At 38.2% G+C, this 26,582-nt stretch overlaps 2 protein-coding genes across 2 annotated transcripts; one reads left to right on the forward strand and one right to left on the reverse strand.

The window, feature by feature from the left end:
* LOC109834004 lies at positions 35 to 14,820 on the forward strand. The gene is made up of 21 exons (XM_020401891.1): positions 35 to 620; positions 5,427 to 5,617; positions 5,724 to 5,795; positions 5,977 to 6,111; positions 6,846 to 6,964; positions 7,119 to 7,418; positions 7,488 to 7,575; positions 8,327 to 8,432; positions 8,511 to 8,624; positions 8,842 to 9,005; positions 9,132 to 9,252; positions 9,570 to 9,794; positions 9,884 to 10,074; positions 11,720 to 11,887; positions 11,959 to 12,064; positions 12,814 to 12,951; positions 13,087 to 13,251; positions 13,335 to 13,532; positions 13,680 to 13,874; positions 13,962 to 14,033; positions 14,117 to 14,820. Exons 1-21 carry the CDS (start codon positions 72 to 74, stop codon positions 14,267 to 14,269), a joined length of 3,570 nt encoding a protein of 1,189 aa, XP_020257480.1. The 5' UTR covers positions 35 to 71; the 3' UTR covers positions 14,270 to 14,820.
* Positions 15,529 to 26,310, reverse strand: LOC109834005. The gene is made up of 6 exons (XM_020401892.1): positions 25,979 to 26,310; positions 17,037 to 17,127; positions 16,710 to 16,873; positions 16,349 to 16,376; positions 16,128 to 16,236; positions 15,529 to 15,941 (listed from the first exon to the last, which is right to left on the reverse strand). Exons 1-6 carry the CDS (start codon positions 26,147 to 26,149, stop codon positions 15,860 to 15,862), a joined length of 645 nt encoding a protein of 214 aa, XP_020257481.1. The 5' UTR covers positions 26,150 to 26,310; the 3' UTR covers positions 15,529 to 15,859.

Genomic DNA, 26,582 nt, shown 5'->3' on the forward strand with positions numbered 1-26,582 from the left:
CATTCATTTGTGCTGAAAAAATTGCTTTTCCCCCCTTCTTCTTCTAATTTTGGGGATTTTTGTAGCAACGGATGGATCATCTTCGAGCGGTAAGAAGCGGGAGCGGGGGATTAGGGATTCCACCGCCGGAGAAATTTGGCGGGCGGGGGCAGTTTCCTCGTGGAGTGATCCCTCCATCGAGGACAATGCCGGTCGTGGAGAATTACAGTGAGGGTTCAGATATGGATGAATCGTCGGATACCGAGGAGGAGATCTACAGAGGGAGGTACTCTTTGGATTCATCCCCTCAAGATGATATTTTGAGACGGAAGAACCCAAATGTGAACTCGAAGTTTGGAAGTAATCAGTATTCGAGCGACGGATACTCGGGGTATTCTGAATTCAGCTCGTCGAGGGAGACAGGGATCTCAGGGAGGCAACAGCCGCAGCAAAGGAAGCCGGGGGTTGTTAGTGGGTACACTGAGGAGGAAGAGGAGGAAACCGATTCTGGTGGGAGTTCTGAGTTTGTATCAAAGATGGGGACAGGTAATGGTGTGAATTCACAGGGGAATTATTATCGGCCGGAGAGCTATTTGCGTAAGGTTCCACTTCAGAACGGTTTGAAAATTGCTGCCAAGGAGGTTTGTTATGCCTCTGCATTTGTCTCTTTAATTCATATAAGTAGTCATTGTAGGTATTGTATGGCTGATTACTTGTAGATTGTTTATTGACTTGGTAATAAATCCCGAAACCTTGTTGAACTCAGTACCTTGAACATATTTCTTGCCTCGTTGCCTAAAAATAGTGTCAGTATCAGACTGTTACTGTGGGGCCATACAAGGAGTATGCTGTAATGAAACATAGAATACCTTTGATTCCCTATGATGAGAAAATGGTTTGAACAGATATTTGATAGTTTTATGGTTTTGGCTCACTTTGCTGCTTCCTTTTACTATTATTGCTTTCATTTTGTATGATGGAAAGAAAAAGAGAAAATGCTATCTTTTCCACTGCATGTTGAGGTTTTTTTGTTTTGCGTCGTCTCCATCAAATCAGTTCTCTTTCTAAATTGTAAAGCTGGAATATGTCTCCTTCACTGTTATTGAGTTTTCATATATCATATATTGCATGATTCCATGATGACTGATAAAGAAAAATGTAATATTTTGACACAACAGTGTGAATCCTTCAAGTTTTCAGTGTTTCCTTTAAGCCCCTTGAGTATAGCTAATGAAGTTTGCCACTGGAAAAGATATAGTAGACCACTGTTAAATGTAGGTTTCAAAATACACTCAAAAGGCGAGGAAACTTACATGGAAGAGGAGGAAACCGATTCTGGTGGGAGTTCTGAGTTTGTATCAAAGATGGGGACAGGTAATGGTGTGAATTCACAGGGGAATTATTATCGGCCGGAGTTCTGAGTTTGTATCAAAGATGGGGACAGGTAATGGTGTGAATTCACAGGGGAATTATTATCGGCCGGAGAGCTATTTGCGTAAGGTTCCACTTCAGAACGGTTTGAAAATTGCTGCCAAGGAGGTTTGTTATGCCTCTGCATTTGTCTCTTTAATTCATATAAGTAGTCATTGTAGGTATTGTATGGCTGATTACTTGTAGATTGTTTATTGACTTGGTAATAAATCCCGAAACCTTGTTGAACTCAGTACCTTGAACATATTTCTTGCCTCGTTGCCTAAAAATAGTGTCAGTATCAGACTGTTACTGTGGGGCCATACAAGGAGTATGCTGTAATGAAACATAGAATACCTTTGATTCCCTATGATGAGAAAATGGTTTGAACAGATATTTGATAGTTTTATGGTTTAGGCTCCCTTTGTTGCTTCCTTTTACTATTATTGCTGAAAGTTTGCAAGACTTGTGTTGTTTATGATTTTCATTTTTTATGATGGAAAGAAAAGGGGAAAATGCTGTCTTTTCCACTGCATGTTGAGTTTTTTTGTTTTGCGTCATCTCCATCAAATCAGTTCTCTTTCTAAATTGTAAAGCTGAAATTTGTCTCCTTCACTGATATTGAGTTTGCATATATAATATATTGCATGATTCCATGACGACTGATAAAGAAAAATGCAACATTTTGATACAACAGTGAGAATCCTTCAAGTATTCAGTGTTTCCTTTAAGACCCTTCAGTATAGCTAATGAAGTTTGCCGCTGGAAAACATATAGTAGACTACTGTTAAATGTAGGTTTCAAATGACACTCAAAAGGCGAGGAAACTTATATGGCATACTGTTTTAACGTCATCAAAATTCTTCTTTTGATTTCTATCAAGCAAATTAACAAAGCAAGCCTATTACTTCTAAAATTTAAGGATAGGCTTGAGCCATAAGATTGGTCTATATAAGTTACACTTGAGATTTGTGGCTCCTCATCTATAAATATAGAATAATTTACTCATCATATAGACAAGCTCTGCAGATTCTTTGTAGATCTGTGGTAAGTGAGTGGCTTTAGCATGGTGCAATTAACAAAATAAGTCTAGCACTTATAAATGTTAAGGATCAGCTTGATCCACAAGATTGATCAGTATGGATTACACTTGAGATTTGTGGCTCCGTCATCTATGAACACAGCATAATTTAGTTATCACATGTATAAGGTCAGTTTGTCATAATAGGTCCTAAGATTTTTCCTTGATGAGGTGTTTCCCGCGGATTCTGTATTCATCTGGTGGTGGATTAGATGTATGTGAGTGGCTCTAGAATGGTGATAAAGGTGGTAGGCATAGCAATGCTGTGGCCAGGGAAAGAACTTCGAGACAATTATTCAGTCCATTCTTAAAGGATTGAATAGACTGTTGGATAATACGGTTATCTGGAAGAGCCTGAAACTTAAGGGGATAGGTAGGATTCTTGGATTGTTGATTTTGTTTCCTGAGTAGGTGTATAATTTGGAGTGCAGAAACTTTAGAAAAACTTTAGAAGGATTTTGTAGAGTTTTCTTTTCGATTTCAAGCTGACCAAGCGCAATGCAAGTGACATGAGATTCAGTTTAGCTTACTTTCTCAAGCTGCCACTATGATGGTGTACAAATTTGCACTATAAACCTGAACAGATTTTGTATGGACGACGAACAGAAGAATGCTGAGATCAAATTTTCAACCGGGAGAATGCTAGGATCATTAAGTCAGATATCTAACTTCTATCACTTATTTCCCAACATCATTTCTAAGAGATTTAGCCAAACAAAAGGCAATATGAGATATAAATTACTTTCTCAAGCTGCCGATAAAATGGCATCTAAATTGTGCACTATAAACGTGAGCAGATTTTGTATGGCACAGTGAACAAGAGAATGCTGAGATCAAATTTTCAACCAGGAGGATGCTAGGATCATTTATGTCAGTTGGATATCTAACTTTTATAATTGATTTCCCAACATCAATTCTGAGAGATTTAGCTGAACCAAAATCAATGTGAGATATATATTACTTTCTCAAGCTGCCAATATGATGGCTTTTAAGCTGTGCACTATAAATCTGAACAGATTTTGTATGGCACAGCGAATGTTGAGATCAAGTTTTCAACCAGAAGGATGCTAGGATCATTTAAGTCAGTTAAATGTGTAACTTTTATCATTGATTGCCGAACACCATTTCTAAGAGATTTAGCTGCACCTAGATCATCAACTTGAAATATATATGAAGATGCACGTTTAAATCATCATAATAAAGACGAAAGCAATCGAGTAACAAAACTGGTTCATCTTCCCTACAATTTTAGAGAAGATCTGATTGCTTGACCATACTCAAATATAGGATCATAGACAAATATAATAGGGTCCTGATGTACCGATTAGAGGTAGATCTGGTCAGATGGTAGCACTAGTGAGAATACTGTGGTAGGAAAGGGAGTAGCAGGAAATCAACAAGGATTTGAGGTTGTTATGTCTTCTTGCTTGGAGACTAAGTGTGTGGAGAATATAAGGGCAGTTGTGGCGGAATTTGTGCATTGGGAGGCTTGAGAAGTTTAGAATCCCTTTTATTGCGTCATTTAGGTCATGTATTGACTAGAGGTAGTTCTGGTTATAGGATAGTAAAGAAACTGCTAGTGAAGGGAGTAGTTGAAAACAGACAATGCTTTTAGTTCGTTAGATATTCTAGCTCTGAATCCTGATACTGAAGCTGAGGTGAGATTCTAAGGAACTGGTAGCAGAATTTGTTCTCTTGGAAGGCTCGGGAGGCTTAAAATCCTTTTAGGGTGTCAATTAGGTCATGCTTAGTCCCCTATGGAACCGGTTTCAGGTTGCCAGGCCTTTAGATATTTAACTATGTTGGATTTGACAAATAATGGAAGAATTTCTTTTAATGAATATGGTGGATAAGTCACAATCTCTATGTAAGTAGAATGAGAATTCCTTTCAGCATGGTGGGCATCTAATATGAACTTCAATCACAACCACGCCTTGTATCAACACTCCTAGTTCCTCTTCAAATAAGAGTCCCTAATTGCAATCTTAGGTTTGCTAGGATTTCTAGGCAACTCCTTTAGGCTAGCTGGTGATCCTAGAGACCTGAAATTATGTGATTGGTCAAATATGAGGCCAACGAAATGAACCAAAAAAGTTTACTTGATCCATTATTGTAACGTGTACGTTTGTACTAAAAGCTATTAGAGCAGGTGGCAACATGCCACACAAGGGAAGTATATTGTTCCACTGATATACATAAAGGTGAGCTACTGGCTGAGCTAAAACGAAGATACACGAATTACAAGTATAATTTGCAGACAAACTTTGGTATGATTATGCAAATGAAGGTATCTTCTCTGTTGCTATTTCAGATCCTGCTCATGTTTTGCTTTCTCTACATCATGAAATGCATCTCATTTCTAACACTTTAGTTATGCCATGGTTTCTTAAGTCAAGCATTGTTGTCTAGTTATTCAATAGTTGCATTGTGAACTCTTGCCATTGGAGAAATCTTGTTTTTTATTTAGGAACCCCTCTGCCTCTCAGTTTATTATCCTTTGCTGTGGCAGTAGTCATTGAGATCATTTGATTGGCTCTCCTGCAGCTAGGGGCTAATGGTACTTAATTATTTTCTTACAATTATTTAAATGTGCAGCAGTCAAAATTAATGATCCAACATAACCATAGTTGGCTAGATATTTATGTCAAAACCCAATTAAATCACATTGCTTTGTTATTCTGTGTGTCTCCTTCCAAGTTAAAAGGTAATTCTCTGCCATTTTCTTCTCTATACTACACTTGTCCGGTGAAAATTTTCCTTAAAAAAGATAGTATTAAACATTGAATGCTATTATGCTTCATGATATTGATTTGATTAAGATATCTCTCAGTAAATGACAATTTACATATTGAATATTCATTTTATTGTTGTCTGCCTATTAAATTTTATGAGTTATTTTTAACTCAAGTAAATTAACAGTTCTTTATTTTCTTTTGCTAAATATTTGTGCGTTCAGGATTGCCATTCTGTCCCAAGTGCTCCACCTTTTCATGCTTCTCATGAAGAAATTAACGAAGCTTCTGATCAGATATCTACACCAAAGGAATATGCTTCTACACGTCCTGTAAGGCCCAATGATTACCCTACAAAAAGTGAAGCGAATTCACATCCTATAGCAGAAAGCAGTATACCCAACCAAGACACGAGGTATTTGCACTATGTACTTTGCTTCCTCAAATATTATATTAGAAAACGACACAAGCACCATCATATGTTAGTTGCTAAGGTATAATATTATTGATCTTCTTAATAGCTCTTCTGTTAATGCTGAGGGAGCTGCAGCTTCAGGTTCTTTGCCTGCCCGAGTACCTATTTTTCATGCCAGGTATAAAAATTTTGGAATAGAAACAACACTTTTTAAAAATCCTTAATGTTCTTTATCAACACTAAAATGAATCACCATGGTTATACAACTTAACGATTCGTGTTTTCTCCTTTAGTCTTCAAATCAGCATGTTCACTAATAGTTTTTTTGTTTTGTTTTTTGACTACATATATAATATCAGTGGACAGGGGCCTTGGTATGCCGTTATTGCATATGATGCATGTGTTCGTCTCTGTCTGCATTCATGGGCTAGAGGCTGCATGGAAGCTCCCATATTTTTGGAAAATGAATGTGCACTTCTGAGGAATGCATTTGGGTAAGTATATGCATTTTTTATGTTTACACAGCTAGATATGTGATGAAACTGCTTAAAACAATCTGGAACTTGGTTATTGTGAGAGAATATGCAAGTGCATATAGCAAAGTTGACATATCTAGTTGCGATTAGAGGCTTTTGGATGAGCTAGGCCGCTAGTTTAATCAGTCTATTAAAATGCTCTCTTTAATATTTTCCTCAGTCAATAAGCTCCCCGGCTTAGCAGTGACCATTGCTGCATAGTGCATTGGTGAAAGCTTCCTCTAGTTTCCATGAAGCTCAAGCATTTTGGCTTTGCTCATTGAGCTGTGTACTACAGCGTACATATTCCCTAGGCCAGTCACTCTCTTTTTGGCTTTACTTGGATATCAACGATTTTGACCACCAATAAAAAGCCACATAAGCATCTACAACTCCTATCATTATTCTCATTAATGTTAATATGTAAGGCTGATAACGTGTTGAATTGTCTCTAAAATTGTTTAATTGTTTTTTTTTGATTTTATCTTTAGTATATGATGGTAAGAATGTGCAATCTTCAAATTAACATGAAATATATGAATGTTACGGTTTTTGCTAGCAACATTGCTTAAGGGATCATGCTATTCATTTTACGCTTCACATTTTGAATTATAGCATGAACTTAGCCGAATAGGTGAAGCTTTGCATGGCTCTACTTCTGGTGTATCCTTCTAGTTTAGTCCTTACAGTTGTTTCCCTATTCTATGGTGCAGTTTGCAGCAGATATTACTTCAGTCGGAGGAAGAACTTCTTGAAAAAAAGTCTTCAGAACTTGTAAGTGAAGGAGCTGCAGTTAAACCAAAGAAGGTCATCGGGAAAATGAAAGTTCAAGGTTCAGTACCTTCTATTTGAAAACACTTCTTGTTCCTATCTTTTTAACGTTTTATATATTTAGCCAGACATCATGAAAAGCCTCAGTTATTCAACACCTTTCTTCATTAAGTTACATTCAAGACCACCATCTGACCTAGACATTCTGTTTCCAGTGCGCAAAGTCAGAATGGCTCTGGACATGCCATCAGGCTGCAACTACCTATCCCTCACAACTCCAATGGTAAAACTGGAATCTTTCAAGTATCGTATGTCCAACTTACAGTCGACCCTCTCGTCTGGATGGGAGTCACTTCGAAAGGTTCGAGTTTTGCCCCGTTTACCTGCCAATAGCTCTTTTTCTCGGCATAGCTTGGCATATATGCATGCCAGCACACAATACATCAAACAGGTATCTGGACTTCTTAAAATTGGTGTGACTTCCCTGCGCAACAGTTCATATGAAGTGGTCCAAGGTACTATAAAGAGGTACTTATGGTTAAATTTTGTAAGATCATTTCTAATGACTTTTCTGTTTGTGTCAGAATCATATTCTTGTTTACTGAGGTTGAAAAGTTTAACCGAAGAGGATGCTGTTCGAATGCAAGCCGGATCTAGCGAAACACATGTCTTGTATGTATATATTTTTTGTTACTGAACTTAGTTCTTTAATAAATGATAAATATCTTCTTACTTTTACATGTTCAGTGCTACACACACCCCTCTGTCGTCCCTATGCTCTTGATCTGCAGCGGCGTCCATGTCCTTCATCTATATAACATGATGCCCCATATGGATACTTGAAGGATACTTCTTTGTCCTCTATTGGGAGCATGTATCTGACATCCGTCCAAGATTTTTCTAATATATTTTCAATTTTGGATTAATTTATTTCACTTCATAGATTCACTTTGACGCTTTTGAAACTTTATTGCCACTTTTAACTATAACGTTTATATAATATATTATTATAATTTCTTTACGCATGTTTTCAACATGAATACCATTAGATAGTTAAGCTTCTGATTTGAACAATATAAGGAACTAAAAGTCTAAAACTCTTCCTATATTTTTATTCAAATGAAAGAAATATTTATGTTTGTTGTAAGGAAGTTTACATTGTTGTAATATTATATACAAAAAGTATGTGCTTTTGCATCCGCTGTGTATTTGTGGATGTGGATGCCTGTTCTACATGTGGGTTGTCCATGTCATTTCATGCATTTCTTTCAAGATTTACCATATTGATATATTTGTTTGTGTTTATGTCTTGTCCTGTTTCAATCCATCCAACATAGTTTTTCCTTTTACCCAATACAACTGTGTATTTTGCTTAAATGTGGCCAACATACATCTGTTACTAATAATTGCATTTTAACAACAGTTTACCGGACAGTTTAGGAGATGATTTAATTATTGAAGTGTATGATTCAAAAGGAAAGTTGCATGGGCGTGTGATTGCTCAGCTTGCAAGTATAGCTGAGGATCCAGTAAGAATCTCCAGTTCCATATCTCACTACTTCTAGGAAGGTAGTTATCTTGCTTCTGACTTTTTCCCTAACTTGCAGAGTAACAAAGTTCGTTGGTGGTCAATCTACCGTGAACCAGAGCATGAGCTCGTCGGACGCATGCAGCTTTACATTAATTACACTACTAGCACAGATGAGAACGGTGCCCTAAAGGTCATCAGACAATCTTCTTTCTTACTTCTGAAGCATCATAGATCACCACTTATTGACTATGATTTGTGGACACGATCATGAGTTCATCCTTTGACAAAAATTGGGTGCCACATGCAGTAATTGTTAAAATCCAAACATGAGAACACACACATGCATGTAGACATACGTGTATAGATGAAAGACATTGACACTGCTATTTGAATTTCTATTTTTGTAGTGTGGCCCTGTTGCAGAAACTGTTGCATACGATTTGGTTCTGGAAGTTGCAATGAAGGTGCAGCATTTTCAACAGCGCAAATTGTTATTGCATGGATCATGGAAGTGGTTGTTGACAGAATTTGCCTCTTATTATGGAGTTTCAGATGCTTACACAAAACTAAGGTATTCCCATGTTTTCTTTTTTACTTCCTTTTCTTTCAGGTTCTTACCTTGATATCTGCTAGGTTTCCTGTGCTAGGATTCTGTTGAATTTCATGACATATATTAATATTCTGTAAATTTTTTCAGATATCTTTCTTACATTATGGATGTGGCAACCCCAACAGCTGACTGTCTCATGTTGGTTCATGATTTGTTATTGCCTGTTATTTTGAGGAGCCGCAGTAAAAATGCTCTAAGTCATCAAGAGGTACCTCTTTTCTTTTTTTGTGGTATTATCATCTTATGTAAAGTATATAGATGAACCATAATTTGTTAACTTTCTTTCTCTTATGTTTGTGAAGTTTTTTCTGTCCACATTTACAAAATACTTATCTGTTGCACCCAGTGCATGTAAGTTTTTTATCTCTTGCCTGGAGGATTGTTAATTTGTATATGATTTAAATATAAAAGAGTAACATTTTATATGTTCCAATTTTTCTTGTTCATAAGAATGTTATAAGTTTCTTGGTTGGACTCGTATATTAATGATGTGCGCTGAGGTAATTGTTTTTGCAATGTTTTCAGAATCGCATACTGGGAGAAGTTGTGGAGCAACTTGAGATGATTCTAGCTATGGGCTTTGAGAATTACAAGTCATTGGATGAGTCATCACCTTCTGGAATGGTGGATGTTTTCAGGCCTGCAACAGGATCTCCAGCCCCAGCATTGGCACCTGCAGTAAAGTTGTACACTCTTCTCCATGACGTACTGGCTCCGGAGGCACAATTAAAGTTATGTGGCTATTTCCAGGCAAGTCTATATGTTTGTCTCGGAGTGTTTTTGAAGTCCCCATGCTTATTTATTATGTTATACATTTGAATTGCCAATATGTGTGACAGGCTGCTGCTAAGAAGAGGTCAAGAAGACACTTGCTTGAAACTGATGAGTACATAGCGGCCAGTAATGAAGGAACCTTGACGGATGTTGTAACCTTTTCTACTGCTTACCAGAAGATGAAAAATTTATGCCTAAATGTCAGGAATGAAATTTTTACAGATATTCAAATCCATGATCAACATGTTCTCCCCAGGTAGATTTTATGTCAACTTTCACCTCCCAATACCATTACTTGAATAGCCTCTTCTTTTAAATTTCTTTAAATGTCTGCATATTGTAGATTTGAAGGTAGTTTATAGGTCAATTCATACCAGATATTTTGTAACTTTCACATTCATGATCATCACTCTTTGCTGTGTAGCTTTTGGTTTTGTTAAATCTTTTAATTGTTGTATGCATTTGTAGAATATCAATGTAGTTCTCTAGATTTATTCATCAGACATTATTGACAAGCAACGGATAGGTTCATTTAGGCCCTGCATATTCATATTAGCATATTGTCGTAATTGCAAGGTGAAACCTTGAGACAGATGTATCCTCCACCTCTCGTCTCCACGAATGTCTGTTTTGTGTGCAAGCACATACTGACATGTGCTTTCCTTTTACCGAGAAACATGCATGCATTTGTATTAATGTGTACGATTTTGATTATTCAATTGTGTGTGTAAAAGCCAATAAATACAGATTCATTTATTAGGAATTGCTGTCTGTGCATCATAATAAATAGAGTCCCTGAGGAAGTTTGCATTCATGAAGATTTTCTAGAGTGTTAATTATTGCTAGAGCAAATGATGTGAATCTTGCAAAGCAACTTAAGGTTCAAGTCATGAAGTAGAATCCAGATTGCTGAAGTTGATTTACTAGTTTGCAATGCTACTAACAGTAAGTTTATAGATTGTTAAAGATACTATGAGGATAGTAAAAAAATGTTTAACAACTAAGCATAGTATATGGATCTGTTTTTACTAGAATGGAACCTCTCAATTGAACCCCACCCAGAAAAAAAAATGAGGAACAAAAGGTTTACTCTGTCAGTCATTGTATATTTCAGGATTCTTTTGGAAAAAGTCAAGTTGAACCCCTTAATCCACATTTCAAAATAATAATAATTATCTTCCTTCTCCCTGTATTTCGTAACCTTTCTCATTTTCAGTCTAAATTAGTAAAAATAGATGGCAAGTGGTTCTTCTGATTTTGCTTCTCATCATAATCATAAATCAACTTTGTTGACAAAAGAATAGGAAAATGTTGATTTCAATGTTGCAATTGTCTCCTCAGTCTTACTGTATATGAATAATGGCATCCTCTTTGACGAAATTGCAAAAATGAAGATGTAATAAACAGCTTGAGTTCCTTTTCGAATATGCAAGTATAATTTCTTTGAAACCTCTGTTTACGAATTTGGTGCTTCATGGTCCAGGCGTTGTTCCCTTTGTTGACTACCTTTTTAAAGAGATATTGTACCTCATCTTATGCTCTAAAAAGACTCCTCACATTATGTGTGATGAAATCAGAGAAAACTCTTCCATAGCTGGAAAAGTCTTCTATACCCATGTCCATACATCAACTGATTTCTAAGGTGATTTTGTAGATGTTTCATGTCAATGCAGGCTATTTTGATTTGCTTTGCATCTTTCTCATACATAACTTTATTTTCCTTGATAAGCATTATTAATTGCATGAAAGCATGGATTTTATGTTTGATAATCATCGCAAACTTACGGGGTTCTTAATAGTTTGAAATCATCATTCTGTTTCTTATTATTTTATCCATATGATTTTTTCATATGTTTCTTCATGTAGTTGATTGTACCTAATATATTTATTATGTATTCCAGTTTTGTGGATCTTCCGAATATCTGTGCATCCATTTACAGTGTAGATCTCTGTAGTAGATTGCGTGCGTTTCTCGTTGCATGTCCTCCTACTGGCCCATCACCTCATGTAGCAGAACTTGTAATTGCAACTGCAGATTTTCAAAAGGATTTAACTGCCTGGAATATTTCGTAAGTTTATAACATGGTATGTTATATATTACCTTGTTACTTTTTTTAACTTCTTTTTTTTATTTGCCTAGTCCCATTAAAGGTGGTGTTGATGCAAAAGAACTATTCCACCTCTATATTACCTTATGGATTCAAGATAAGCGCCTCTCTCTGCTTGAAGCTTGCAAGCTAGATAAGGTATGATACTTCTTACTTTATGTGTGTATGTATTGCAAGAAATGGGTATGAGATGAGATGGCAGCTCATTTTGCTTCCAAGAGATATGCTAGTGGCGACCACTGAGACCTAACCCATCAATGGGTGGGTCTCACACCAGGATGGAAGTTGACTGATAATGGCCAAGTAGTTCGGCAGTTATTCATGTAAATATTCATTCAAAATTGTTTTGGAAAATCATCTAAGCAAAAGAATAATTTTGTTATCTACATACTAAAACGATCAATTATTAGCAATTACACACTTGATTCATTCTGCTTAGTAAATCTTCAATTAAATATCATCCCGTTGTAGTTTCTATCATTACACGTGACTTGATCCTCTTTTTTTCCATACAAGGATCTATGCTTATCTCGGAAGACTCAAGAATCTATATTCACTTTTTTAAATAAAATATTGAAATTATAGATACATACACTATCATTTTTAATTTCAATTGTAAATTTAAAAATGTTAGTAAAAGAATCAATTTTGTTAATCAAATGAAAGTATCACTTTAACCGAATAAAAATATTTTCTTAGGAAAAATATTCATATTCTTAAATTATAAAACATTAAACAACTCTATTTTAATATATGAAGAATATTTGATGCATATTTGTGTTCGGATTTGGTGTAACTCAGAAAACAAAAATAGGATTCACGTAGGCTATGTGGTCATCTGTAGTTGCATTTTGTAATGCTGATGAATTATGATAACCAATTTTCAGGTGAAGTGGTCAGGGGTTAGAACCCAGCATTTGACAACTCCATTTGTGGATGAGATGTATGATCGGCTCAAGGAGACTCTCAATGAGTATGAGGTTATAATTTGTCGTTGGCCAGAGTACACCTTCATTCTTGAAAATGTATGTAAAAACATTTGTTTTGTCAAATTTCTACTGCATTTTTTCCAGCTCTTCTTCTCTTTCATGAATGTAGGGCTTCAGATTTCTGGTACTTAACTTCGCTGTTTTGTTTGTTTTGTGGCCTTATATATAAAGGCCATTGCAGACATAGAGAAAGCGATTATTGAGGCTTTAGAGAGACAATACGATGATGTATTAGCTCCTCTAAAGGATAGCATGGCACCTAAGAAATTTGGCCTCAAATATGTGCAGAAGCTGGCGAAGCGTAATTCTGTCTGTCCTTATGTTGTGCCTGATGAGGTACGATTTTTGTGTAGCAATTTCATTGTACTTGTATAAATTCTACTTTGCCAATATTTGTTAACTTCTTTCTCTCCTATTAGCTCGGTATTCTTTTGAATACAATGAAAAGGCTGCTTGATGTATTGCGGCCCAAGATAGAAGCACAATTCAAATCTTGGGGGTATTATATGCCTGATGGTGGAAACAATGTTGCTGAGCACTTGGGTGAAGTTACTGTCACATTGAGAGCCAAGTTCAGAAACTACCTGCAAGCAGTTGTGGAAAAACTTGCAGAGAATGTAAGTATTATCTTCATATCGTTACGGCATGTCGTTTCTGCTCAGTGTATATTCATAGAAGAATAAGAATAGAAAGAAAACCTTGCGGTTATTCCATTTGAATGTATAATAACACAAGTTCCATTTGAATCGCTTTATAAATTCCAGACTCGAGCGCACAGTGCTACAAAGCTGAAGAAGATAATTCAAGATTCTAAGGATGTAGTGGTGGAGGCTGACATACGCAACAGGATGCAGCCCTTGAAAGAACAGCTCATTCAGGCAATAAATCACCTTCATACCATTTTTGAAGGTCATGTATTTATAGCACTATGCCGAGGTTTTTGGGATCGAATGGGGCAGGTATGTAACTAAATATTTGTATTTACTGTTTTTGTTTGTTTTGAGACAATTTATTCTCATTCATATAAGCCTGGCTTGTTAAAACAGGATGTACTTAATTTCTTAGAGAATCACAAAGAGAATAGATCATGGTATAAAGGTTCTCGAGTCACATTAGCTGTAAGTTTCCTGTCTGGATTTTGATTCCTTCCACTTGACCTCTTTGGATTTTGGATTTAATTCATTTTTTAATATTTTCTTAGGTTTTGAATGATACATTTGCATCGCAAATGCAACAGTTGCTTGGCAACTCTGTTCAACAGCGGGATTTGGAGCCTCCTAATTCTTGCAAGGAAGCCCGATCTGTGCTCTGCAAGGATGCACCAAGTCCCAAAGATTCGACATTTTACTACTGACTTCGGTACATGTGAGGATTTTTGTCCTTGGTTTTAAATCAATTTTGTGAAGTCCGAAGGGTTCTGCTGGCTCTTCAAGTAATTATCAGTTGCCCAGAAATGTACATCGTGGCCAGTCATCAGCATATTACAGGCCATAAGAGCATAAAGAAGGTCGATCTCATTTTAAAAGGCTAATTTGTATAGGTGAACAACAGAGTCTTGGGGTGGACCAAATGGGAAGAGAAACATGAATGCCAGAGGGAAGATCACACTGATGAAAGCAGGCAACCTAACAGTGAATATAACCGGGTTCTGTAAATACTTGAAGAGTATATCTCCACTATTTTGTGGCGATTGGTGCCAAAACTCACATTTTGGTCTCTGGTTTTGTTATCTGTATGAAACAGTTAACTTAGTTATGTCACTTAAAAAAGCCGATAATAGTTATGATAATTATATGTAGTTATGTTAGAAATGTATGTAGTCTTTATATTTTCTTCTGAGAATATTAGTGATGTTATTCATTTCTTGCAATAAAGTGGGAGAAATTACTGCAAACAGGTTTTGAAGTAACTTTAGTCAAGTAAATCTTAAGTTGAGTGAATTATGTATGCTTATTTTAATTCCCCCTTCTTATCGGTCCATCGGCATGTATGTATCCAAGGAAAATAGGACAAGAGAAAAAATAATAATAAAAGAAGAGTATAAGAAGTCTTCTTAGTGATGAACACGCCTCTTTTTGTTTAATTAGTCTTTATGGTAGAGGAACCTGTTTGGCAAGAAAAGTTAAGAGGAAAAGAACAGGTTGGCAATTGATTGAAGTTTATGAAGTTTACTTCATTAGACGTTCAATAGCTGGAATCAGAAGGAGAGAGGAGCTTGGTTGATTTCAATTGATGCGCTCTCTCTAGATTACGTCGGATTTGTTCCAAATTGCGATTTTACCTGAAGAGACGTAAAACAGTAAGAGAACAAAAGTATCTTCCATAATTGCATTGCATTCATTTTCGATTTCCAATCAGTGTATTAAAGATCGGAATTCTGATTCCAATCCCATATTATTATTGGAATCAAGCGTTGAAGTCGGGATTATTGTAGAACACTCCCATTCTAATTCTTGCATCGACTCCTCTTCTTAGATACACAAATTTATGCTACGCAATGAAATATTACCGAGGTTGCATCGGAGCCCCAAAAATTAATGCGTCACGTGCGTCGACCAACACCGGCTGAGTTCAGTACACCATCCGCAGATCAATGTTTTTGAGTAGTGCAAATTCAACACTGATGAGATAGTGTTATATATCTTTAGAGTCCTTTAAGCATGAGTACAAGGAGCTGAACCAATACCAGAGGTTTTGAAAGAATGAGGTGCTTAATTTGATCTCACTGTGACAAACAATTACAAACACATATGTACAAAGAGCTCAAAGCCTTTAATTACACTGCACAAATCCTACCGCTCAACGGGAGCTAAGTGGTAGTTTCTGAACATAGGAGCTCTTGCAGTATTTAGTGGCATCGGAAGACATCACAGTTTTGAGCATGAGCCCTTCCACCTCCACGTTGCAGGATTCAGGTATCGCATCAGCAAACAACAGCATGGTCTCAAAATAACTTTGATATGACACGGCAAGATGACCAAAAGGCCCCAGCGGCTGCCTTAAATATTGCTGGATTATGATACATTCTGCAAAAAAATAAGCGGAGGATAATAAATCACAATGAAAAAAATTTATAGAATCATAGTACTAACAGTGGGTGGTTGTCGCAAATATTCCTTTAGCACACTGACTCTTTTATACACGTTTATTGATATTGAATTCTGTATTAACCGTCAAATCTACCAAATTGTATGGAAAGTACATGCACTAACCCAATAGCAGTTGCACTCCAAGATGCGACATTGTAGATAACTATGCTTCCATCCCACGCCTTGCGTAGCTTACCCTTCCTCCCTTTGGCAGAGAATGTTTTGCTTAGTGCTGCTCACACCAAACGGAAATAATCGAAATGATTCCAAAATTATTACCCAATAACTAACATAAACTAGTTACAAATATAGTGTAGCCATTTCAAAGAAACATGAAAACTCACCTTCTTGTAGTTGATTGGGGGTCAGATCCTGCCAATAAAAAAAAGGCATTAGAATAGCACATGGACAAGCCGCTAGGTGCCTATCTTCTGAGTTTGAAAAGAGAACAGGAAACTAAGACAATTTAGAGACCTAAATTTCGCAGCTGGTTAAAAAGCAGAAGTAAAAAATGTTATCGCATGACAAGATACTCATCACAGAGACCAGACTGCTTGTTGTTTATGCACTCATAATTATCAACTCCTATTGCATAGCAACTAACCAGCATCCACCAAGAATGCATGAAAATCCCAAATATATGAACAAATAAAGGAAACAAATCAAGTATAAAACCAAATTTGATAAACAAAGACCTCAACATACTTTAGTTTCTTTCAGCGATGACAAATATGCAGCCATGAAGCACGCAATTGCCTCAACTATGTCTTCTTTGCTAACATGAACATAACCATCTGGATCCCCATCCATATTGTTATCTTCCCATAAATCTTGAGAACTGACAATGTCCCAAGATGCACGATCCTCCACTGCCACAAAAACTATCTCGCTTGAGAAACTAACGTAAACGAGGTAAATAAAAATTAATTCTCTAAAGAAGAAGCATTGAGGTAAAACAAAAATACATTACTGAACTCGTGATTTAAATTGATACATGAAATAATAGAAAATGGTAGTGTTTCTTTTGCATACGAGAGATATTTTGAGATGCTGACATGTGGATGCTCCCAAGCTTTTCAAGGAAGTCTTTTGACTGAACTTTAGACTTCAGCAATTCATGCAACTGGTCAAAAAGAGAACGAACTCAACTTTTAGTAAAGAACATTTGGGATACACTTCTATAATAACAATCCCACTATCAAGAATATAAAAAAAATGCATACATATACATGTAACCAAAAAAGATACTTAAGTATGTAATTTACCTTTATTCAACTATCTTTCATGTTTCCTAATGATTTATTTCCATCTATACTAGGGAGAAACAAATATCCGGTATTAACTAAGCAAAGCAGGCCAGAAATCTGATGCTAAGCATAACCTAGTAGAGTTTACATATTGCCATTTGCACCGACCTGAAAGGTACTAGTTGTGGATTGCTTCCTAACCAATTTATGTCACCATTGTCATGTGAAATAGGTATGAGATTTGCAATGAAATATCAAACCATCCCATGAGACCAGAAGGCTTCGTAACCATGATCAATTGAGAACCATCATGACTCAGCAATGATTTTGTACACATTGTTTGAGTCAAAAGTTGTCTTTTCCATTGTTTTCAAAACCTGTTACACCGTTTATCGATTACAAGTTCAAACTGAAAGAAAAGTTGATCTTTTTATAAGATCTTCTTACAACGAAAAAATAAAGATTACAACTTTATCAAACAAAACGCAGCAGTAGTTTATCTCCCGCTGCTTTGCGTGGGATCTTTGCCTGTGCCGGGGACGCGTTAGTCCGTGGACCACCGCAGATCAACCCGATAGAGAATATAATTACGCTCTTGTTTCACGAAGGAAACAATTGCGGAAGCGATAATCACGACCAAGCGAGATTGTGGCTCTTCTCGAGATTAAAACCAAGTTTAATCCGGAGGAAAGAAGGGGAAAGAATCACAAACCTTTCGAAGGGGCTTTCTTTATGAAAGTATTCGCTAAGCTCTGATGATTCTCCTCTGAAATTCGTGGTTAACTGGACAATTTGACAGCACCTCGCCTTCTCAATCTCAGATCCTCTTTAAAGAAGACCCTAGGCTTCTATTTATAGGCCTTTGGAGATGTCCTTTTGAATAAGAATTTGTGTTTAAACATCATCTGCAGTTTATAACTGTCTAAACGTGTTTAGGGATAACCTCAAAGCAGTTGGAGAGGTTCTGGGACGAAAGAATCCTTAAAAATCATCGAAATCCGTGTTTGGGGAGGTTTTGTGTTCAGCAAGAGTCCTGGTGGCTCGGAACTATGCGAGTCACCATTTGGTGGCTCGCATGGATGCGAGTCACCATTTGGTGGCTCGCATAAGTGTGAGCCATCATTTGGTGGCTCGCATAGATGCGAGTCACCATTTGGTGGCTCGCATGGATGCGAGTCACCATTTGGTGGCTCGCATAAGTGCGAGCCATCATTTGGTGGCTCGCATAGATGCGAGTCACCATTTGGTGGCTCGCATAGGTTTGTGATTCTTCTAATTCCCTTGTTTTGCGTATGCTTCATCGCTTCGCTGACTTGTGTACTCTATTGATCCATTTCATACACGATGTTGGATAAATTCCCTTGACTTGGATAATAACGTTTATCGTCCTTTCCTTGTCTTGAACTGTATTTAAGGACATGTGGGCAATTTTTATCCCCTACAGATACCCCCTCCAAAGTGTTTCAGTCTCGTTTCTTTTATAGAAGAGCCTAAAATACTTTGGATGTGATAGGCCCTATCTGCAGAAAGACCTGTAATGGGCTTCTTCTCTTGACTCCTTCATCCTTCAATCTATTCAGCGTTCTGTCGGATAGATGAAGTTTTTACGGTTCTGCGTTTATCGTCTGACCGCTGTCGAAGTCTTGAATTGAAACTAAATGGTGTCGTTGATTTGACGTTGAGCTGACTATTTTTGTTGGGAATTCATATTTGACGACGTCTTGACAGACATTGGTCAAAAGTTATGCGTTGAAGCGGAGAGAACCAGTTTACACTCGTATACTCTTAGGAGTTTAGCGGAGAAGCAGTTTATACTCGTATACTCTTCGGAGTGTAGCGGAGAAGCAGTTTATACTCGTATACTCTTCGGAGTGCGTTCTCATTCGACTCATTTCGGCGTTATGATGCCGGCATCGACCAAGGCTTGAATGTTGTTCTTAAGAGCAAAGCAAGCCTTGGTAGAATGAATGATCCTCCTATGGTACGCACAGTACTTTGGATCCGCAGTATTGTCAGCTTCCTCCTGATTTGTGATAGGTGGTAGCTTGATCTTGTTGTTTTCAAGGAGGTACTTGAAGATAGCCGGAACATCTTCAACCTTGAAGGAGTACTCTTTTTGGAGTCTCAGATCCGGAGTCTTTCGCTGCTTCTGAGGCTGCTGTTGTGACGTCTGATTAGAGTCAACAACCGCTGTAGGTACCTTTTCTTTACCATGAGAAGAAATACTTGAGTTTGGACGGTTAGCCGTCGGCTGGCTTCTCTCGGCCTTCTTCCTTCTGAGGAAGAGTTCGGCCTGTTCTCCGCGCACCTTCAGCTCTTTCCAAGTCTTGGATGGCACGACCCCCAGTGCTTCCAGGATGTCAATGGAAAGGTTATTATGGCAGGTTTGGAGGATGAATTCCTCCGTGATCGGACCTCGACAATTCATTGCTTTGTTGCGGAAGCGTTTAACAAAGCTATTAACTGACTCCCCATCCTTTTGCTTTTCGTCCAAAAGGGCTCCGATCGACACTTCGGTATCATCGTCGAAGAAATTGTTAAGGAACGAACTCTCCATGTCGTCCCAGCTGTTGATACGTCCAGGCTTGAGACGGCGGTACCAATCGAAGGCAGGCCCGCGAAGGGTGCCAACGAATGACCGGACCATCAAAGGCTCGTTGCCAGAGATCACTCCCAAGTGGGACTTGAAATAAATCAAGTGTTGAGTGGGGGAACCCTTCCCGTCGAACGGTGTGAAGTTGATCAGGTTGAACTTCGTTGGGTATGGAATTAAGTCCCACTCCCTCGGGTAAGGACACGGAATGCCGGTCTTCTTTACCTCTTGAGCAGACATCAAGGCATTGATTTTGCTTTCGAGGTCTTTCATCTTAAGGTCTTCGCATGCATCTTTCTTTGGGCGATTTTGGAAAAGGATAGCGGTGCCACCCCCAGTGTTGGTATTGTTAGTAGGGCCACCCCCAGTGTTAAGGACGTCTTCAGCATTTTTATCCTCAAGTGGAACATCGGCATTGATATTCTCCTCCACTTCTGAGTCGCTATCTATTTGATTGGTAGTTCGACGACTAGATTCACCGCGCTGATTTGTCAACTGCTGGAGTTGTTGAGCATGTAGATCTTTAACCCGTTGCACGGCCATCTCCATTTCGATTTTAAAGTCCTCTTTCTGCTTTGCCAAAGCTTCTTGAAAAAGTTGAGCCATCTGTTCAGTAGTGATCATGAATGACTCTCGAGTCTGTCCCATACTGGACACAGTGGCATCCGAAGCGATTGCAGAGTTAGCATCCGACGCCTCATCGTCTGAGGACTGTCCTCTCTGAATTCTGTTGTAATCTCTAGGCCTAATAGCCCCGGTTCGCAGCCGAGTCAATCGTTGGGATATTTGCGGAAAAGGTTCAGGACTGAAGCGTCGCGTGGATTTTCCTTTTTCTGCCATGTTAATCGTGAATTTTGAGAATTCACGTTTTTGAACGGCCGGCTTTCTTTTACGGAAACGTCTTGGTTTGTGTCTCACCATTTCTGTAGAAAGTCTGTCAAACACCGAAATCCTTTGCGAGGCGGTCTTGGAGCAGTTACACTTTGATAATACCGCCTTGATAAGTTTGGTACATGGACAAAAAGAATCCATTTCCCGGGTATTTCTCTTTCGAGCTCTATTCGTACCCCCAGCCTGATAGTACAACTCATCGGTCATATGACCGGAGCAACCTATCGCGTGTTGGCACGACTTTTTAGATGTAACGTTATCATCTGACCAACACGTTTCCTTCCGGAGATTTGCCGCCTCATTGGTGTTTTTAAGATCACGTGTTTGGAGGTACGCTTTTGGGAGCGCGAACTCTTGACGGGCTCTTGGACTTCAGTTCGTCGTCCGAGGCGATCAAGTGCAGGGGTTTTTTCATCATAGGCGGGCTCAGACTTGTTGCGAGGGTGTGTGCGACCCCGAGCTCGAGTGGTTGCTTGGGGTTCAGTCACCGGACCCAAGCATTCTTTGATCGGAACTTTGCCTCGACCCTTGTGCACAGGACCCAGGCGATTCGTCATTCTCATCTTGAAACGGGACAAGTCTCCGTGGTCGTGAGGCTTCATCGGAAGTGCGGAATTCATCGGGACAGAAATATAGGCTGCCGGAGGCTTAAACGGGACCGTGAGAGGTGAACCGGGTGCGAATCGACGCAAACCACCAATTGGTGGCTCGGCCTTGGCCGAGCCACCGTTTGGTGGCTCGGTTTGGGCCGAGCCACCAGACGGTGGTTCGCATATTTCGGCAGTTCCAGGCGCTGTTTGACTTTTTGTCGACGCTGTTTTGGACCTTGGTTTCCAGACTTGGTGTGGTTTTGATGGTTTCTTGATCACCTCTTTTCGTTTCAGCTTCTGCGCCTCTCGCACGAGAATTCGTGCGTGCGCAATCAAGGCACGACGCTTCTGAATGCGCTCCTCGAGAGTTGAGCGGGTCCGTTTGACTTAGATCCACTCATTCACTGTTGGTTTGGAGGAGAGACAATTTATTTGCTCCTGGGGCACTTGGTGCCTTCTGCGTTTCAGATCCGTCTCATAGCCAATCCCGTCAATAGGCTCCAAAACCTTAGCAAATCGGCGTGCAAGTCGTTGGCGCTGCCTTTGACATGCCCTCTTCGATAAAGTCGGCGCGGCTACAGCGGTTATCTCCTTGATTGAGGAGTCCAGATCTGTAGATCCGGCTTCGTTGGAGGCCGGAGGGGCTTTGCAAGGCGAGATTGCAATGACAACGCGGGCATTGATCTTCATGCGCTTGCGAGGTACGGAGGATCTGGAGGAGGAGGACGACAGATACTCCTCAAATTTTAGTTGGTCGAATTCGTACTCGACCTCTTCGTGAACCGGAATCCGGATTCGCGGTTGCGGCACGACAGCTTCGGCAGCGAAGCTGTTGGCTCCCACTGTGGTCGCCAGTTTGTTTGAGTCAAAAATTGTCTTTTCCATTGTTTTCAAAACCTGTTACACCGTTTATCGATTACAAGTTCAAACTGAAAGAAAAGTTGATCTTTTTATAAGATCTTCTTACAACGGAAAAATAAAGATTACAACTTTATCAAACAAAACGCAGCAGTAGTTTATCTCCCGCTGCTTTGTGTGGGATCTTTGCCTGTGCCGGGGACGCGTTAGTCCGTGGACCACCGCAGATCAACCCGATAGACAATATAATTACGCTATTGTTTCACGAAGAAAACAATTGCGGAAGCGATAATCACGACCAAGCGAGATTGTGGCTCTTCTCGAGATTAAAACCAAATTTAATCCGGAGGAAAGAAGGGGAAAGAATCACAAACCTTTCGAAGGGGCTTTCTTTATGAAAGTATTCGCTAAGCTCTGATGATTCTCCTCTGAAATTCGTGGTTAACTGGACAATTTGACACCACCTCGCCTTCTCAATCTCAGATCCTAGATGCCCTTGAAAGGAGACCATTGACTTCTATTTATAGACCTTTGGAGATGTCCTTTTGAATAAGAATTTGTGTTTAAACGTCCTCTGCAGTTTATAATTGTCTAAACGTGTTTAGGGATAACCTCAAAGCAGTTGGAGAGGTTCTGGGACGAAAGAACCCTTAAAAATCATCAAAATCCGTGTTTGGGGAGGTTTTGTGTTCAACAAGAGTCCTGGTGGCTCGGAACTGTGCGAGTCACCATTTGGTGGCTCGCATGGATGCGAGTCACCATTTGGTGGCTCGCATAAGTGCGAGCCATCATTTGGTGGCTCGCATAGGTGCGAGCCACCAATTGGTGACTCACGCCTACACGGGCCTCCAAGTGGTGTTTCGTTCGCTTTTTCGATACTTTGGCGATTTGTAACTCTTCCATTTTCCTTGTTTTGCGTAGGCTTCGTTGCTTCGCTGACTTGTGCATTCTACTGATCCATTTTATCCCCTTGCTGACGTTGGATAAATTCCCTTGACTTGGATAATAACGCTTATCGTCCTTTCCTTGTCTTGAACTGTATTTAAGGACTTGTGGGCAATTTTTATCCCCTACACACATAGGGTGTGACTATTATATTATAACAAAAGGTCAGCAAAATTTGCATGAAAAATACAGAAAAATTTATTGCAGAAGTTGAAGTTTCATTGCAACTGTCCATTTCCGTAAGTTGAGAAATAAATGATATGCCTTCTTTCATAATGAAAGATTATTATAGTACATTTCTCATCAAAAGAATTTACTAGATATTTGAATTTTGGATGTTCATAATTAAAGATTATCAACAATTTCGTAAGACATTTCTTATCAAAAGAATTTACTAGATATTTGGACTTTGGATGTTTATAATAATATGGGGACCTGTTGATATATATAACTGTGCGGCTTTCACAAGAGGTGTATACTTGCAACTCAAGTAACAGGTTCTTGCTTTTGGAAGAGGAGACTGATTAATCAATTTAGCTTAATGTACATAACAAAAGTTCAGCTAGGCTACTATTTGTTGTATCCAACATGTAGATAGTAGATAATATCCACCAAAATTTAAAATTTGGGTTTTGAATCTGAAAATTCAAACTGTTGGAAGTGATCACCCATCACCAATGAAGAAACAAAAATTCAAAGGATTTCAACATATTTTATCCATGTATGATATGTCGGTTAAATCAAATTCAAAATTTTTGCAAAGTTACTTAACTTTCCCCCCTTGATACATGATTCAAATCACTTCAAAACCCTTCGAAATTTAGTTTCTAGGTAGTTCATGTGTATTCACATCCAATGGATTGGATTTCAAAATTTGTAATCTGAAATTTGTATTAAAATTGATAGTATCCACATATTGGGTACTATTAATTAGTACACTATCTCAAGTCTCAACTCATATATTGAGCTAGGAAAATATTAATTGTATTCAACATGTAGATACTATCAACCTAAATTTAAAATGTGGATTCCGAATTTGAAAACTCAAACAATTGGATGTGATTTACTACATCAACTATACAGAAATAAAATTTCAAAGGCTTCAAACATGTTTTACCCATGTATCATATATTGTTAAAATCAATTTGAATTTTAAATTTTGGAATCCAAACATTAAGTTTGAATTGATAGTATCCAAATATTGGATACTATTAATAGTAGCCTATCTCAACTCCTATAACTATATAATTTTGCTATAATTATTATTTTTCTAGGATACTTCAAAGGTAACTTAAAAAGGTAAGAAAACAAGACTTAAAATGGTTTGGCAGCTGACACTAATATGTGACCAGGTATTAAGGATAGAACAAACGAAATGGATTTTCTTGAGATAAATAAAAACGTGGATATATGCACTTACGATGTATATGCAATAAAAAATGTGTTAATTGCTAATTTATCAAACCTAAATCACAATGGTTTAAATGAAAAAAAATGATACGACCAACAAAAAGTTGGGATAAATACTTCTTTGTTGTTGCTATAAGAATATACGGGATGGTTTGTATTATGTAGTGAAGACAAAGAAAGCTTCAAGAAAATGTAGATGTTAAAGAATAAATCATAAAGAAAGGACAATTAGCAAAATCTTCTAGTTTGAGTTTTATGCGATGTTTTCTCAGGTAATTATCTCATTTATGTACAGATAAAGAAGCAAAAACTTACATGAAGCAAGCTTATCTATGTTAAGTGATCTCTAATAGCATCATAGCCTTGCGATATCACAGATCTGTCTTTAAGTCGATGATTAACATGCATAGGATTATTGTTCATAAGCTCAGGATTACCCATGTAACTAAGCAACCATTTATATCTAATTGTTATTCAGTTTTCTGGCTCTAACACTGCCAGAGTATCCTGGAATTTCTAAGATTTCATTGCCATAGGCGTAGTTATTCAAATTGACTATCTTGTCCAATCCCACAGATTATAATTCTAATTGCTGTAGGCCTTACAGGAAATTACACTATATAAACAGAGTCTTTACCCAAAATTCCAGGGTCAGCTTCATGTACCCTACTCTTTCACTCAGTTATGTTGAGGGCTATCTCCTCCATTAAGTTAATCGTTATCACATATTTCTTAACAATTTCGAGCCAACTTCTCTTTGGCCTGCCTCTGGCCTTCTTTCTACATTAAATATAACTTTATGATTTTCAGTCATTCGTGCATTATAATGGTAGCTCCCTTGTACATGACTAAACCATTCCCAACAATCTCTCATTTGATCCTCAATAGGAGCCACTGACTTGCTAAAAATGCACTCGTTTCTTATCTCATCCCTTACTATATATGCACTCCTCGCTAGGAACAACCTTTTAACTGCCTACAAATACACGCATTTCTTATCTCGTCTCTCCACAGTATATCCACTCATGCAGCTAATATCTCATCTCTGCTATACTAAATATATAAGTACAAAAAACCAATAGTTATAATGCGAACAATTTCACTAAAATCTACTGTTTGCATCATCCAGGTTAGCAATATACAACCAGCAGCGGAATTACATCTCAAATAATCAAATTACACTATAATTTTATATAAAGTACAAAACTTCAGCCCAATTGCAAACCCTTGTATTGTCATAAAAGGGTACCGGTTAACTTTTCCACGCGCAATATAGTGACAGCTCCCTAATACCTCGAATTAAACTTCAATTTGACATAAAGAACATTACTTGAACCCAATTGAAACATCATCCCCAACAAAAGACTTCGATTTGACCACCAAGACAAGAAATTCACGTAACCATTTCAAAATAACTGCGCAAAGAAAAGAGATCTCTACCTCGTCAGCTTCGGGATCCTCCGGTGGCGGCGATTCGAAACCATCGCCGGCGTTTCCTCCCGTCGACTGGTCTTCGATCTCATCGGCGCTCTTTAGAAGTTCTAGGGTTTTCTGGCACTGTTCTAAGACTAATCTTATCGTTTTCCTCTGCAATTGCACTTGATCCTCCATCAAAGAGAAGAGAAATCCCTAGGGGATGAGAAGGAGTCGAAGAGGAGGAACAGGATTTTTTTTTTTTTAATTTTAATTTTTATGGAGAATGCAGGAATTTTGATCGAGTTAAAATGCGTCTTGGCTCCTTTTTGTTGCTTCCACGACGAAGAGGATGATCAATGATGGGAAGTTTCTTGGCACATGACCCGCACGTGCCTGGTGGAGTTGTCCATGAATTGTTGAAGTGTGCGAGGCACCAGAGGTTCTATTTTCTCTTTAAAAAAAAGGGTTTCTTAGATATTAATCCCTTAGGTACCGTTTGGCAAAGGTTTAAGTGAGGGGTTAAGGAAACTTAACCCTTTCTTAACCTGCCAAACACAATAAATCTATATAAGCGTTAAAGTGAGTTAACCCTTCATAATTTGCCAAACATAAAAAATATAGAAGGGTT

Source organism: Asparagus officinalis, chromosome 3, assembly GCF_001876935.1.
Source record: "Asparagus officinalis chromosome 3, Aspof.V1, whole genome shotgun sequence".
Lineage (NCBI taxonomy): Eukaryota > Viridiplantae > Streptophyta > Magnoliopsida > Asparagales > Asparagaceae > Asparagus > Asparagus officinalis.

Coding starts and splice junctions, on each gene's coding strand:
- LOC109834004 (XM_020401891.1), top strand. CDS start 72: ATGGATCATCTTCGAGCGGTAAGAAGCGGGAGCGGGGGATTAGGGATT. Junction 7,419..7,487: donor TTCATATGAAGTGGTCCAAG/GTACTATAAAGA, acceptor TGTTTGTGTCAG/AATCATATTCTTGTTTACTG. Junction 8,433..8,510: donor CAAGTATAGCTGAGGATCCA/GTAAGAATCTCC, acceptor CCTAACTTGCAG/AGTAACAAAGTTCGTTGGTG.
- LOC109834005 (XM_020401892.1), bottom strand. CDS start 26,149: ATGGAGGATCAAGTGCAATTGCAGAGGAAAACGATAAGATTAGTCTTA. Junction 17,128..25,978: donor AGGATCCCGAAGCTGACGAG/GTAGAGATCTCT, acceptor CTTTTTGACCAG/TTGCATGAATTGCTGAAGTC. Junction 16,874..17,036: donor AGCATCTCAAAATATCTCTC/GTATGCAAAAGA, acceptor TTTTTGTGGCAG/TGGAGGATCGTGCATCTTGG.